General features: G+C 43.5%; 1 protein-coding gene across 1 annotated transcript in view; it reads left to right on the top strand.

Moving 5' to 3' along the window:
• Positions 1-16769, top strand: part of ITGAM (integrin, alpha M (complement component 3 receptor 3 subunit)) — a 41662-nt gene that overhangs the window by 6627 nt on the left and 18266 nt on the right. Inside the window, exons 3-14 of the mRNA XM_006896488.1 lie at positions 4600-4703; positions 5010-5080; positions 5209-5326; positions 7516-7646; positions 8046-8191; positions 8950-9103; positions 12117-12267; positions 12878-12951; positions 13129-13261; positions 13546-13688; positions 15197-15337; positions 15430-15639. Of these exons, the coding sequence (XP_006896550.1) occupies positions 4600-4703; positions 5010-5080; positions 5209-5326; positions 7516-7646; positions 8046-8191; positions 8950-9103; positions 12117-12267; positions 12878-12951; positions 13129-13261; positions 13546-13688; positions 15197-15337; positions 15430-15639 (1576 nt within the window). The remainder of the gene's footprint in view (positions 1-4599; positions 4704-5009; positions 5081-5208; positions 5327-7515; positions 7647-8045; positions 8192-8949; positions 9104-12116; positions 12268-12877; positions 12952-13128; positions 13262-13545; positions 13689-15196; positions 15338-15429; positions 15640-16769) is intronic.

Raw genomic sequence — 16769 nt, 5'->3', positions numbered from 1 at the left:
ATATATATATAAAAGCACTTTATTCTTCATTCTTTTTTGTGATCAAATATTACTACTCAATTGTCTGGGTAGACTGAATTCAATGATGAGGGTGGCACTGGATAGACAGGATTCAGGTCTGTTTTTCATAGGGTCGCGATGAGTTGTACTTGACTCGATGGTACCTACACAACATAGCTAGGAATGGCATTGTTGTTCATATGCCATAGATCACATTTAATGTTTTGAAGAATGATCAAATTCTCTTCTAAAGCAGCGGCTCCTTGTTGTATAGGAAGGCCCCAATTTATCCACATTTTGGCTAACACTTGTTTTGTTGTTGTTGTTGTTTTTTTAATATGACCATCGTGTGGGCATGAAACCATTGTTTTGGTTTGTATTTCCTTGATGGCCAGTGTGCTGAACATTTTTCCATGTGCTTCTTGGCCATTTACATGTATTCTTTCTTTTAAATAATTTTTAATTGAGTTATTGTGCTTTTACTGGTAAGTGGTAAGAGTTCGCTTCATATTTTGGAACCAGAGCAGACAAATGATTTCAAAGTCTTTTTTCTCCTGTTCTGTGGATTGTCTTTTTTATGTAGCTTTACATCTTGATGAGGTCTAACTTATCTGTTTTTATTGTTGCTTGTAATTTTGCTGCCATGCATAGAATCCATTGCTAAGCCTTGGTCATGAAGAAGATTGCCCCTCCTTTGCCACCGGAGAATCTGGTGGATTCGAACTACGCACTTTCAGGATTGCAGAGCAGCTTCTTACCACTAGGCCACCAGAGCTCTGGGGTTCATTGTTTGGTGTAAGGCCTGGATCAAGCTTAATTAATTAGCTTTTAAAAAAATACTATATTATCGGGCTTTTGGCGAAGACTTTTTACTGTAGTTTAAGTTTCCATTCAATAATTTCTACACAAGTTGTTCGAGGACATTAGTTACGTTTTTCATAGTGTGTGAATATTTTCATGGTTTCCATTCTGGTTGTAGTATTTACTTTAATCTAGTTTCCCCTTTACATTCTCATCTTTCTTTTAAAGTAATTGTTGACTGTTTGGTATAATATATATTACAGGACTTATGGGTAATAGTCATTGTTTTTTTGTTGTGTATGTGTCTTTCATTGTTTTTTTAACCAATTATCTCCAAGGCTACCTCAGGGGCTAGCACTTTTTTTTTTAAATATCTTATTGTGGTTTGGGTGAAACCAAAGCACAGAACAAATTAATTTCCTATTCAAGAGTTTATGCATATTTTGCTAAAGGACCTTAGTGGTAGTTCCCTCAGAGTATTAGAATTCTTGCCATTTTTCCTGCACCTCCTCTGTTTCCATCCCCTCATCTTTACTACTCCTTCCTAACTTTTGAACTTTGTTTTAGAACAAAATGTTACCCTTTTGGTTCATATGGTTATTTGTCTCATGAGGAAGTTTGGTGAAGTTGTCAATGATTTAATCTTACTTGAATCCACAATCTCTGTGGTTGCAGCAGTCAATAAACCAAAAGATGGTGTTGCATTGGGGAAATTGGCTGTCACGGGCCTCTCCAAAGTTCTAAAGATGTTGTTGTTGTTGTTATGTGCCGTCGAGTTGCTTGTGACTCATAGCAACCCTATGTACAACAGCCCTAAACTCTGCTCTATCCTGTGCCAACCGCACTGCCTCCTACACACCCATCCTGATTACCCCAGTCACTGAATCAATCCACTTCGTAGAGGGTCTTCCCCTCTTGTGCCGTCCCTCCACCCTCCCAAGCATGATGTCCCTCTCCAAGGACCTGTCCCTCCTTACAACAAGTCCAAAGTATGTCAGACGAAGCCCCAGAACCCTTGCCTTCAAGGAGCAGCCTGGTTTAACCCTCTTCAGAATGAATCTGTTTGTTTTCTTGGCAGTCCATGGTACATTCAATACTCTTCTTCAGCACCACAGCTCAAAGGCATCAATTCTCTTTCTATCCTCCTTAGTCATTGTCCAACTCTCTGATCCATAACAAGTGATTGCAAAAACCATAGCCTGTATCGGACACACCTTAGTCTCCAGAGTGACACCATTGCTCTTCAGTACCCTGGAGAGGTCCCTAACAGCAGACTTTTCCATCGCAATACGTTTTTTGATTTCTTGGCTACTGGTGCCAAGTGTGTTGACCGTGGAGTCAAGCAGACTAAAGTTGTTAACAATCTCAGTCTCTTAACTATCCATCCTGACGCTGTCAACTGGTCCAGTGGTGAGAATCTTTGTCTTCTTGACATGTAGGACATCAATTTAAAGACTAAAATCATCCAGATCCAAGCCACAGTATTTTCAATTACTCTGTGTGCGTCTGAAAGTTATACAATGAGTAAATAAGACTGCAGAAGAATTGTGCCGTTGACAGAGTACTGAATATCCCATGGACTACCAAAACAAACAATTCTGTCTTGCAGGAAGTGTAGCTAGAGTGCTTCTTAGAGGCAAAGACAGTGAAACTTTGTTATCAGGAGGGGACAAAGACACCATGCTGGGGAAAGTGGAAGGCTGGTGAAAGAGGAAGATTCTCGACAGGATAGATCGGCACACTGTCTCCTGCAATTGGCTTGCACATATTGGAAATGATGAGGATGGCGCACAGCTGCCTGCAACAACAGTTCTTCCGCTATCGGGCTGGTGGAAGTCATTGTTTGGTTGACTCACCAGTCCTCTGGACTAATGGTTTTCTTTTTTTTTTTATTTTTTTTTAAATTTTTTTTTCTATATTTTATTAATTTTCATAAACATTTACAGAGATTTTGGGCTTCCACTCATTCATTGTTGCACTATTCTCTCTACCCTCCTCCCAGTTTGTTCTTGTCCAAATGCCACAGTGCTTGTCAAAGCCAGTTCTGATTAATCTCCTTTGTCAGTGTGTCCTTTGCCATTCCCTATCACTCCTCCCTGAGAGAGACTTCACCCTGAGTCATAAGGAAAAGGGGATGGCGTATTCTCTTAGCTACTTCCGGCTGAAAAGGGACGCTGTGGGTTTCAGGGTGAAGATCTTCTCTCACTACTCTAAAGGGCCCCTTTGGCAGTAGGAAACACATAGACTATTATGGAGATTGATTTTGGAATTTAGATGCACTCTTATTGATTGTGCTTGGCCGTACATGTTCATATCCTTGAAGATGTATCATGGGGGTGTTGCAACCTAGAAGACACAAATTTGACTAACAAGTTATAAGTACATGAGTCCAGAAATTATGGAAAAGTAAAAGAAAAGATTCTTTCATTGTTTTACAAACCCTCCCCCAGGTCCCCTCCACCATGTAGCCCTCGCTCTAGTCTCCTGTGATGACAGAAATACCTAGTTATATATCTCTTTTAAACAGTTTTCTCCCTCCTCTGTTTCAGTGCAGTATACATTATTGAACCCATCTTACTCAGTCTCTCCCCAACCCCAAGGACAGTCCCGGACTAATGGTTTTCTTGAGCCTTTCATTTTCTTTACTCTTTGTTCCAAAAAGGAAGAGACGCATAGTTGTAGCTGAGTCTGTGTTATGCCAGTTGACCCCGGTGTCCCTCAGCATTGTGATCCTAAGCTCTCAAGCCCTGCGATTTAGTATCTCAAAATGTTTTGTTATGGCTAAGAAGTTTGTGAAGCTTCACCTCTTGAACTCTCTACTATGTATTTTTAGGTGTCATTGAGTTTGCTCCCACTCCAACTGACTTATGTCGAACAGAACAAAACTCCACCCGTCCTTACAATCTCTGCTGCATCCATTGTACAATCACAGTGTTAATCTGTCTCAATGACAATCTTCTTCTTTTCCACTGACCTATGTTTATGCCAGTTCCATGTTCGTTTGATCACTATAACTTTGCAAGTTTTGAAGTCGGCAAATGTGAGTGCTTCACATTTTGTTCCTTTTCTTTCTAGACTGTTTTGGCATTTGGGGGTACCCTTAAGATCCATGTGACTCTTTGTGTGTGTACCATCGAATCGGATCTCACTGGCACAGGAGGAGATTGCCCTTCCTTCTCCAGCAGAACATCTGGTGGATTCGAATCACACACCTTCAGGGTCTGTAGCTCAGCTTCTTGCCACCAGGCCACCAGAGCTCCCTTCATGTGACTCTTAAGATTGGTTTTTTCATTTCCACAAGCAAGGACTTCTCAATATAATATCAAATCACATATATCTTTTTATGAATAATGTCTTTCCTTTGTTGTGAACTCTGTTATTTTTCTGATCCTCTATTTTCTTTTTTCACTCTTATTGGGATTTCTATTCCCCCTTTCTTGTTAAGTGTTTTGACTACACTTGGGAAAGCAGTCTAAGATATGAGTCACTTCCCAAGCTAGAAAACTTCATTTATCAAATGCAGACATTTATTTAAAACTTTTGTGTGGTTAAGTTTAATGAATTTTAGTAACCTCTGAATTTTATGCTATTCTGAGCAGAGTCTTTCCTACTCCAAGACTGAAAACTTTCTGATTTTTTTTTCTTCTCGGATTCTTTATACTGTTTTGGAGGATACGAGCATCCGTAGGAGGGTGGAGTTCATTTCCTCTGGATTGTTGAATGTCTTGCACATGGCCATCTCTTTCCACACATTCTCACTTGCCCACCTGGTGATGTGTTCCCACGTTCCCTCCACAGGGTGGTGGTTGGAGCTCCCCAGGAGATAAAGGCTGCCAACCAAACTGGTAGCCTCTACCAGTGTGACTACAGTGTGGGCTCGTGCACCCCCATTCCCCTGCAGGGTAGGTCACTGCTTACCCCTGGGACCCACATCGAGAGTTCTACCTAGACTTGCACCTGTGACCGACCTCCTGAGCACCTGGTGATCCGGGGGCTGGGGTGGGGAATGGGAAGTGGTTCTCGTCAAGAGGCTGAATGTTCCTGTGGCTCAGCCTCTGTAAGTTCCCTGCTCATGGCCTTGATGCCTCCCCTGACTTCCATGTCTCCCAGGGCTGGGGTGGCCCCGGATGATCTCTCCAAAGTCCTGTTGGCCTGGAAGTTTTTCCCTCTATGTTCCTGTGAGTAACTGCTCATATCTGCTTCCTCAGTCCCCTTGGAGGCTGTGAATATGTCGCTGGGCCTGTCTCTGGCAGCCACCACCTCACCCTCCCAGCTCTTGGTGAGTTTATATGACTCATGGAGGGTCCTTACGGGAGGACTTGGAACCCAGAGGCACAGGGGCAGAAAGTCTGCAGAAGGTGGAGGTGCTGGGCAGAAGGACACAAAGCAGGGCCCTCTGCTCCCCAGGCCTGTGGCCCCACAGTGCACCAAACCTGCAAGGAGAACACTTACGTGAACGGCTTCTGCTTCTTGTTTGGATCCAACCTGCGTCAGCAGCCTCAGAAGTTCCCCAAGGCCCTGAGAGGTAGGTTGCCTTTGGCAGAGGGCACTAATAGGCAGCATGAGATGCAGAGGTCTAGGAGAGGGCTGGACTAGGGCATGGTGGGGGTCTAGGGGCGACTTGGAGGTCTACATGCAGAGTGCTAAAGGAACTTGGTTACCACAGAGAACTGGGCAAGGGGCAAGGGCTTTATGTTTGAATAACGACAAAAAAATCTTAGTAGAGACCTTGGTGAGAGAAGGGAACTGGGATGCCTGATTTCACAGATATCACAACCACTCTCCTTAGAGTAAGTGCCTGCTTCTCCGAAGTGTAGTCCTGGAGAATCTAGATGGTATAGCCTCTGTCCACATCTCCAACTTCTTTCCCATTCCTTCTAACCCAGTCATTGTGTTACAGGCACCCCTGGGCACCTTCCCTCCCCTCCCTCCAAGAGCCACCCCAAGCCCATACTGACCTCAGCGCCTTTGCAATCTGACTGTTACTTTGTGCTGACGTCCCCTTTCCCAGAGTTCAGTGTGGCTGACAACTCATCAGTTCAGCTCAGATGTCATCTCTTCTAAGAGAAGCCATCTCTGACTTTCGAATCATTCCTACTCATCCACTGTCACTCCCCACCACACATCCTGCTTTAAACTCTGTATGTAAACGTTTACAAATCTGCCAGAGCAGATTGCCACCATGGAGGGAGCTGCTGTGGATTCGATCGGCGTGCATTTGGGTTGCCACCAGGAGAATTCCTTGTGACTAAGCCGCCTCCATACTGGGGCGCCAGGAACTCTCTTGATATGGTTCTTATGGGGACGGAGCTTTTTCCTGGGTCACAGCTAGGCTGAAGAAGGGTAGAAAGAAAATTCGAGTGTGGCTCAGAAATATATCCAGCACATTTTCATCGGTGCTCTGTCCTTTGACATTTATTTCTCTTTGTATTCCTGGCAAATTGTTTCTTATTTTGCTTGATGCTCTTCAGATAACACTTTTCTTGACTCCTCCAGGCAAAAAGAACCCAAATCTTCTACATTATTTTGTCCGTGTCTGGAGCCCAGGTTATGTCTTCATTTTTCCTTTTGCCCTTGGTGTTCAGTAAAAGGGCTGACCTGCAAAAATATGGGCGTTGAGTGCACGGTTCAAATCCACCAGATGCTCTGCTGGAGAAGGAGGAACAATCTCCTGTACCAGTCAGATCTGATTTGATGGTACACACACACAAAAATAATAAAATTTAAAAAAAAACTATTAAAAAAATTTAAAAAAACACACAAAACAACTTCAAAAAAATATGGGCATTGAATCTCTAATCATTTCATGAATCAATTAATATTCTTTTTTCCTTTTTTTTCTCTGTTAAAGTCAGTTTGGTGTTTTTTTTTGTTGTTGGTTTGTTTTTTTTTTTTTAGTAATAGGCACATTTACATAGCCTTTTTTTAAAATTTCCATTCATTCATTGCACTTTTCTCCCCTCCTAACCCTCCCCACCTAGTAAACTACCCTCTTGGAAAAGTAAAAGAAAAATTCTTTCATTGTTTTACAATCCCTCCCCCAGGTCCACTCCACTATGCAGCCTTTGCTCTGGATTCCTGTCATGACAAAAATACCTAGTCACATATCCCTTTTAAACAGTTTTCTCCCTCATCTGTTTCAATGCAGTATACATTATTGAACCCATCTTTCTCATTCTCCCCCCAACCCCAATGTCAGTCCTGTTCTACAACAGTGGCACCATGCAGTATTTGTCCTTTTTTGACTGAGATACTTCACTCAACATAATGTCCTCCAGGGTCACCCATTTTGAATAATATTGTATGAGTTCCTTGTTTTTCCAATGCAGCATAGTATTCCATTGTGTGACTGTACCACAGCTTCTCTATCCATTCGTTTGTTGATGGGCACTTAGGTTGTTTCCAACTCTTTGCTATTGTGAACAAAGCCATGATAAACATGGGTGTGCATATATCTGCTTGGGTGGCAGTTATGGTCTCTTTGGGGTATATTCCCAGTAGTGGAATTGCTGGATCAAATGGTATTTCTATTTGCAACTTTTTGAGAAAGCGCCACACTGCCTTCCACAGCAGTTGCACCATTTTACATTCCCACCAACAGTGAATAAGGGTTCCAGTTTCTCCACAACCTTGCCAGCATTTGTTGCTTGCTGTTCGGTTAAATTTTGCTATTCTGACTGGAGTTGTTTTGCATACTCTTTTCCTCTTGCCCAGAATGTCCTCAACAGGAGAGTGACATCGCCTTCTTAATTGATGGTTCTGGTAGCATTAACCCAGCTGACTTTCAGCGGATGAAGGAATTTGTCTCCACTGTGATGACCCAATTTGAAAAGTCCAAAACCTTGGTGAGGAACAGTGGATGGGTCCTGAAGCCAGTGCTACTTGATCGTGGTCTTCTTTAATGGTTCTCTCTCCTATTCTACCTGAATGCAGCCTCAGCATTCTTTTCAGCCCTGTGTGAAGGTCCTGACTAGTGGAGAGGGGTTGTCTTGGGGAATGAGACCCACATGTCCTCTCTGGTTGAGTTTTACTACGGAGAGGAGAGAGGTGTATGGCAGATCTCTGTCTTGGTAAATTCGTGGGGTTGAGGGAGACTGTAGAGTCTGAATGTTTAGAATCTGAATGTCTTCTTTACGCTATAACCAGGGTCTACTTTTGGGTAAATAGCACATTTGCCGGGATCAGAGACTTCTAACAGGATGGATGTTACCTATGCTGTTGTAATGCCTGGTGCCTGTCCCCAGTTCTCTTTGTTGCAGTACTCCAATGATTTCCAGACTCATTTCACCTTCAAGGATTTCCAGCAGAACCCAAACCCGAGGTCGCTTGTGACACCAATAACACAGCTGTTCGGGAGAACTCACACTGCCACCGGAATCCGCAAAGTGGTGTAAGGTCCTCCCACTCGCTTAGGATCAAAGAGGGAAGTGATCTGCTTTAGCTGGACTTTGAAGGATCAAGGGAGCCATTCAGATGGGGATGAGCTAAAGAAAGGGTATTTCTGGTGCTGGGTGTGCACCCTAGGGGGCACTGCGTGGAATGGTCATGAAAAGGGAAGTTGAAGGTAAAGACAGATGTGAGTGAAGAGAGAGTGTAGGGAAGGTGGCTTGAGGGAGGCTAGAAAGTTTGGTGGAGACTAGAATGATTTGAGTTTTACATCTTAGTCGCTAGAGATCCTTTGAATGTGTAAAGCAAGGGTGGGGTGGGGGGTATTCCCACATCTGTGTTTGGAAACATTCTGATCTGTGTGTGTAATATTGTGTGTGTGTATGTAGGTGTCACTGGAGATTGGGACACAGGTCTAGGATAAGCTGGAGAGAAGTGACAGTGTTCCAGCAAAGGCTTGACGAGGGTTTTTATTTCTTTCATTTTTTTATAAATGTGGAAGTGGTAATATTTGATCTTAAAAATGCAAATGATGCAAAAGGACATGGAGGCAAGAAGGCTTCCTTTCTGCGTGCCTTCCTCACTTGCCTCCCCTTCCAGGGCCTTTTCCGGTCTTGGGAGCTGTATTTTATTGTCAGTCTCAGGAGAGACTGAGCTCCTCCTAGCCAGGCCCACCTGCATCTGTTTCTGTGACTCAGCTCTGTGCATTGATGGTATCTCTGCTGCTTGCACTTGACTCTGTCCCTCCTTTTTCCTGGACAGAGAGGAACTGTTTCACCGCAACAGTGGGGCCCGGGAAAATGCCCTTAAGATCCTGGTTGTCATCACAGATGGAGAGAAGTTTGACGATCCCCTGGAATACAAGGACGTCATTCCCCAAGCCGACCGCGAAGGAGTCATCCGCTATGTCATTGGGGTAAGAAATGTGGTGCTCCAGCTGAAGTTTCAATAGAGGATTTTTCACTGACTTTCTCTTCAATGTGCAAATATCAACCCTATCGAAGCAGGGTGAAGGTCATTTGGAGCCTATATGTATCTGTATCAGTTCTCTGTTGTTACACGAACATGACAAAACAATCCATTAAAAATGCAATAGCTTAAAAACAATTAGAAGGTCTATGAGTCAGTGGGAGCCATCTGGGTTAGGGAGCTGTGGCTTAGTGGTAAGGAATCACGCTCTCAGTGCCAAGGCACATGGTTTGAATCCACTAGCTGCTCTACAAGGGAAAGAGGGGCAGTCAACTCCTGTGTGATTTATTGACTCTTCTGAAAGCCCACTGGAGGGTCAACTATGGGCCAGTTCTGACTAGGCAGCTCTGTTGACCCTGGCTGGCTTCTGAGTCTGAGGATTGCTCATTCTGTTGGATTATGGTGACTGGGCTGGGCCAGCTGGGGAGACTTGACCTTGCTCCCTGTATCTCCTCCTGGGCCTGTCTTCATAGATGAGGCAAAGGACAAATAAACAAGTGCTTTTCCCAAGCCTCTGCTTGCATCACAGTTGACAGCCCGTGACTAAAGCAAGACACAGGACTGAGTCCAGAGACAAAGAATGTGATAATTTACCCCACCAAGAGTAGGAAGGCACAACGGTTTTGAGGAAAAGAACTTGGATATAGGAAAAGACAAAGAGTTGGAGTCATTGGGTAGTCAACGCACAATGCCCTGTGTGCAATAGAAAAAAGGGAAAGATTTGGAAAAGTGGAACACCTTCATGCTTCTTCTCAGGGGAGGTCAACCCTGTGCTAAAATTCATAACATAAGGAATGGTACAAAAGGCTGGATTTCACCCCCGATTGATTCCCTGACACAATGTGCCTGTGCAGGACGCAGCCCACCCACCTCTAATAAATAGCTCTGTTTCTGAAACCTTCTGTTGCATTTCCTCCATGATAGTTAAGATTGCATGAGTCCTTAGTTCCCTGTGAGCCTCTGGTTTAGTAGTAGTGGTGCCATCGTGTGGAATCCTCACCGTCTCTGATATGCTCATAGTCACCGTGTCAATCCGCCTTGCCGAGTCTCTAGTCTTCCTCTGACCTTCCACCTTTCCCAGCTTGATGTCTTTTTCAAAGGACCAGCCCCTCCTAAAAACACGCCCACGCTGCCGCTGCCGTTTCATCATCTTTACCTCTAAGGAGCACTCTAGTGGCTGCACTTCCTTCGAGAAAGATATATTTGATCTTTTGGCAGCTCGTGGGACAGTCAGTACTTTTCCCCAACACAATTCAAAGTTGCTGATTTTTCTTCAGTCTTCCTTATTTGTTGCCTAACTTTCAGATGCACAGGGACTAAATGAAAAATACCGTGGCTAGGGTCAGGTGCACTGTAGTCTTTAAACTGTCAACATTTAAACTAACATGTAGGGGAGCTCTGGTGGCCTAGTGGCAAGGAACTGCAACTACAATCCCAGAGACGCACGGTTCGAATCTACCAGATACTCTGCCGGGGAAGGAGGGACAATCTCCTCCTGTACCAGTCAGATCTGATTTGACGGTACACGCGCACAAAAATAAAAAATAAAAAAAATTAAAAATAAAAAAATAAAAAAAAATAAACTAACATGTATAGAACGAACTAATTAATTTCCTTAAACTTTTAATTCTGACAGAATTGTAGAGAAGTGATCATCCAGAGTCTTGCTTTTCACTAATACGTGATCTACTGGCAGTAATTTTTTGGGTATTAATGTTGCCACCTCTTGCTTAGACATTGTTATAAGTTGATTGCATCAATCACTGGTTATTAATTTGGGGAAAAAAACCCACCCAAATGTGATTTGTAAACTTTCACTCAAGCAAAATAGGTTTTTTAAAAAAAAATATATTAGGGAGCTTGGGTGGCCTAGTGGCAAGAAGCTGCGCTGCAACCCTGAAGGTGTGCAGTTTGAATCCACCAGATGCTCCACTGGAGAAAGAGGGGCAATTTCCTCCTGTGCAAGCTGCATCTGATGCCAGTCAAATTTGATTTGATGGTACACAATAAGAAAAAAAAATTACCACATCATGCCAAGAACCAGTACAGCCCTCTTTACTCATTAGTCTCAGTGGAGGTAATTCTTTTAAGACTCACCAGACTTGAGAACCAATCTTGAAAACCCATACTTATGACTTTTTTTCTTTAGAAAAACTCTTGATACAAAATGTCTTACACTTGATTTTCTAGAGAAGTGAATCCAGTGAAGTCTATATATATATATCTATTTATATCAAGGAAATGGCACTTGTGTTGTTGTTAGATACTGACAAGTCAAGTATGACTCATTGAGACCCTATAAACAACAGATCTGAACCCTGTTCTATCCTGTAACAGCCTCTTTATCTCTGACACTTGAACAGTCATTGTGTCAGTCCATCTCATTGCGAGTCTTCTGCTCTTTCACTAACTCTCCACCTTTTCAATCATGAGGCTCCTTCCAAATAGTTTCGCCAAGCAAAGTGCTTTGTGCTTGCAAAGACTGGGAAATCTCAAGCTTTCTTCTGGTTTTTCTTGATTCCAGTACAGGTTGGATGGCAGGCTGCTGGCTTCCAATGCTGGCAAATCCAAAATCCATAGACAATAGGACTGGCTGTTGGTTCAGTTCAGAGAACCAGAGGTCACATGCTGATGGGCTAGATGCAGGATCCTGATCCAGCAGAAATTAAGAATGCTTTTGCCAAGATGCCCATATATTTTCAGTGCAAGCCATGTCCTGGAGGAATTGCCTTTCAGCTGATGGCTGCTCATATTAGATCTCATTATGAAGGTGATTATATCTGATCAGATCTCATAACTGTCATACCAGGGAACTCTAGGGAGCCAACTTGACACATATTCTTAAGCATCACATTCTTATTTGTCAAAGTGTTTCAGATTATTTTTCCCTGAAGAATTTTCTTTACTAGATGACATTGTTACCCCTAGTGTCTTGTTTGTCCTCTGTTCCTTGGTAACAGGTGGGAGATGCCTTCAGAAGTCAGAAGTCGCGGGAAGAGCTTAGAACCATAGCATCTAAGCCATCTTCTGAGCACGTGTTCCAAGTGAATAACTTTGAAGCACTGAAAACTATTCAAAATCAGCTGCAGGAAAAGATCTTTGCAATTGAGGGTGAGTCAATACCTTGTGCTCCCAAGACAATTCCAGAGGCAGCCCCTCAGTGAAGTATTTAATCCATTCTTTCAACCACTGGTACCCTCCTCCTCAACACCAACCCCAATCCCTCTAACTCCCATCATCCTCTCTTCTTTTGATCTATTCCTTTGAAATGGAAGAATCTAGACTCTTCTCTGTAATTTTGCGTGTCTTGGCTAAAGGCTGAAAGCTGGAGGACAGGGAAGCCAAATCCCACACTAAAAAAATGTATGGGTTGTCAATACTTATCTCTTGGGTTCATCTCCATATCCCTTGTGCTTGGTAAGTAAAAGACATTCAATAAACCTTTGCTGAAAAAAGAATTTTTTTAAATGAGCGATTTAATATACAATCTGTATTTTTGGTTTATCTTAGAAGAAATTTAGGAGATCAGAAACCTCATGGTTTTCCCAGTTGGTAAAACTGAATAGTAGCTACTCTTTTAAAAGGGATTTGTGCTTTCCAGAACAACACAATTCTCATTTGAGTCTCTTTTTCTTTTTCTAGTTGCCATTGACATTTGAGTTTCTAGCCTCTGTTCTAGATGCTTCTGCTTTCTTTAAAATAGAAATTATCCTCCTCATAGGTACGCAGTCAGGAAGCACCAGCTCATTTGAACATGAGATGTCCCAGGAAGGCTTCAGTGCTGCCATCACCTCGGTAAGTGGTCATTTATTCAGGTGGGGCGGGCGGGCGGGGGGGAGGGGAACGGGGTAGAGAAGAGGCACACAGTTTTGAGGGTTCTTTGTGATGGATGGTGTCAAGGAGTACTCGTTTGGTGGGTAGTAGGGGTCTCTCTTCCTGTCTGTCTCAATTCTCTTCTATCCCTTTTCCCAGAACGGTCCCTTGCTGGGTGCTGTGGGGAGTTTTGATTGGTCTGGTGGCGCCTTTCTGCGAGCTTTGTCAGGTGATAAAGCCACTTTCATCAACACAACCAGGGTGGATTCAGATATGAACGATGCTTACTTGGGTAAGTGGGGAAAGGCAGGGTTATCCTAAAACAAGGAGATGGATGTGGTGTAACTGAATAACTGAATTTGTTGGATGCCGTTAGCTCTTTCAGAGACCCTTGAGAAGATGACTTTCAAGACAAAAAAATGTAAACATTTAATTATGTCTATAAAGAGGAATATAATGTGGAGAGTAGAGATTCAATCTTTCCGGCATGAGGCCACCTCATTGACCCTATCCAAAGCCTGCTTGGCAGAGGGGGCAGGGTCTGTGAAGGAAAGCACTTCTCTCCTTTGTCTTCAGGTTACGCCGTTGAAGTCACCTGGAGAAGCCGGGTTCAGAATCTGGTTCTGGGAGCACCTCGCTATCAACACACTGGCATGGTGGTGATGTTCAAACAGAACGCCGGCACTTGGGAGAACAGTGTGATGATCAAGGGGGTCCAGGTGAGTGCTGATGATACGGAGTGTGAATGAGGGACTCCACGGGATTTGAAGGATGCCAAGCAGAGCATCTGCAGGTGTGAGCTTCGTGAAGGAGATTACAGAAGGCTTTGAGCTGGAGAGTGTAAGTTCAGCTTTGCATTTGAGGATGTTGTGTCTTCTGCAATAATAAAGAACAGTAAATACTCAACAATGAGAAATATTATTACTCGAGTTGTACAGAGCTATCAATTTACTTGTACCCATTAGACCAGCAGAGATGGCGGTTATGTGATTTTATAGAATTGTTGAAATGCTCATATGAAACTGTACATACCTTTGATGGACCATCAAAAAGTTCTCCTCAGAGATGTGGGGGACAGAAGTGAGGCTGCAGAGAGTCATAAGGTGGTGCCCCCACATTTTCCTTCTTAGTATGTGTCTCATTATGAAATTGATACACCCATTCCCCTAGTTATCCATTTACTATCTTCCCCTGCTTCCATCCTCTGCCCTGAATGTTCTGGAAGGTGTTTTATCTCTATAAAGTGGTCTTGTGTTTGACAAACAGCGACTTTTTTAAAGAAAAATTATTTTCTTTTTTATTTCTTTTTCTTTTCTGTACTGCTGAATCGGATCAGAACTGACATGGGAGGAGATTGCCCCTCCTTCTCCAGCAGAGCATCTGGTGGATTTGAACCATGTACCTTTGGGATTGCAGTGCAACTTCTTTGCCAGCAGGATACCAGAGCGCCCTCAAACAGCAACTTTCTGTGTATTGAATGAATAAATAGTGGGATAAATGGATAAACTTTATGGATAGATGCTCTGAATTCACTTTAAACATCACTTTTAAGTCTCTGTATGGATATGGAGCAATTATTCCTCAATATCACAAAACATCGCCAGCGGCAATACTAATCTAAATCAGTGGACTCCTTCTCAGTCAGATTGCCAGTTTTGACAAGGTTCTGATCTGTGGTTCATAGGGTCACTTTGAGTCACTGTAGACTGACTGGCATCTAACAAGAACAACAATAACAACAAAAACTTCCAATACCTCACTTACAAGGCTATCCTCACTGATCTGATGCCTCTGTCATTCTCTTCTATTCTTTAATTCAGCTTCTTGGCTCTCAGAGAGCTCTGCTGGCGTAGCCCACAGAGTTGTGCTGCTCTCCCAGAGGTTAGCCTCTCTGGTGGTTCGAACCCACCAGCGGCTCCTTGCGAGAAAGACAAGCTATCTCCTCCCATCAGTTTATAGTTTCAGAAACCTACAGGAAACTGGCAAAGAGTGAGTCTGTGAGCTGGAAGATGAGGAAATCTTCACCCATAATCCATTTACTCTTAAATATATATTTCTCTAGCTGGTAATTCATCCAAACAAGGGCTTAATATGGATTAGATGGAGAATCTATTCAGCTCCAAAGGACTTTCCGCAGTCACATGATTTTTCTTGGCAGAATGAAATCAACCCGCCTTACCTCCTCCCCAACTGGAGAGGCATGTGATCCTGGCTCTATTTCTTTCAGATCGGCTCTTACTTCGGGGCGTCCCTCTGCTCAGTGGATGTGGACAAAGATGGCAGCACTGATCTGGTCCTCGTAGGAGCCCCCCATTACTACGAGCAAACTCGAGGGGGTCAGGTGTCTATCTGCCCCTTGCCCCGTGGGGTAAGTGACTGAGGGACCAGGGCTGGGTGGGTCCCAGGCATGGGGTGGAGGGGTTGCTCCCCTTGGGACCTGACACTGGTTTTGTTCAGCAGCGTGCCAAGTGGCGGTGCCAGGCTGTTCTCCAGGGGGAGCAAGGTCATCCTTGGAGCCGCTTTGGGGCAGCCATGACGGTGCTGGGGGACGTGAATGGGGACAGGCTGACAGATGTGGCCATTGGGGCCCCAGGGGAGCAGGACAACCAGGGCGCTGTCTACCTATTTCATGGAGCTTCCGGACCGGGCATCAGCCCCTCCCACAGCCAGGTGAGGGCCTGTCACTGTCCTTGTTATCACTGTAGCTGCTTCAATGATCTGTCTCCTTCTAAGACAACGTTCCCACAGCTGCTAGATCACTTCTCCCAGGATTCTTTTTAAAAATCTTCACAATTTAATAGCACACGCTTCAGAGAAACCTCAAAGAATCCACTAATTAACTCTCACCACATTATAAGAGGTATCTAAAGGGACATCTTGATAATCACATTATAGTAATTGTGTACATTTTAGTGATGAGAAGATTAGAAATGAGAAGTAGTAAGTTGGCTTTATTAGGATGGAATTCCTTTCTTTCCAGTTAAAATGCAGGCTGTGTTTGTTGTCTGACCCCAGTCTTCAGCTCTGCCTGCCTCACATTGTTCACATGCCCTTTGACCCCACCAAATTACCACCCAGAAGTGACCTAGTGGTAAGAAGCTGTGCTGCAATACCGAATGCACCAGCTTCACAGGAGGAAGATGAGCAACTTTCTCCCTTATGAAATGTACAGCAAAGTTGGAAGAATTGCACAATGAACATGGTTACAGCTACTACCTACAATCAATAATCAATATTTCATTACTTTATATTCATTTTTCTCTCTCTTCATTGGTCTATTTTGTAATATTTTAACACACAGAAAAGTTGTGGCTTTTGATGACTTTTTGAGCTTACTTTCCACCTGTATTTATACTAGAATTCAATACTTGTTTGCTCAATGGAGTTGTAGGCCCAGGTTGTTTGTTGTTGTTGTTGTAAAAGAAAATCCAGCAACTCAATTCAATTATATTCTTTAGGTGCAAATAAAGCTGAGAGCAGTTTTATTTTCACCTAAAGAATTTTATTTATTTGGGTCCTATGGTTTCTTCCTGGGAGGCAGAACTTGTCCTCACAATTCTACAAGTATTCTTATGTTTCTTTCCTCTGGTGCCTGGTAGTTTGACAGGTAGATGAAAATCAAAGACTGATATTTATGTTACACAAGCTTTAGGCTCTTGTTGCAGACATTTTAAAAAGTCTAAAAGTGTTAAAAGTTAGGGAGCCCTGGTGGCCTAGTGGCAAGAAGCTGCACTGCAATCCCAGAGGCATCCGGTTCGAATCCACCAGATGCTCTGCTGGAGAAGGAGGGGCAATCTCCT

This window comes from Elephantulus edwardii, unplaced genomic scaffold (genome assembly GCF_000299155.1).
Source record: "Elephantulus edwardii isolate Elephantulus edwardi_28Jun2011 unplaced genomic scaffold, EleEdw1.0 scaffold00186, whole genome shotgun sequence".
NCBI classification, from domain to species: Eukaryota; Metazoa; Chordata; class Mammalia; order Macroscelidea; family Macroscelididae; genus Elephantulus; species Elephantulus edwardii.
Note: the sequence above shows the minus strand (reverse complement) of the source record. Positions and strands in the feature narration are given on the sequence as shown.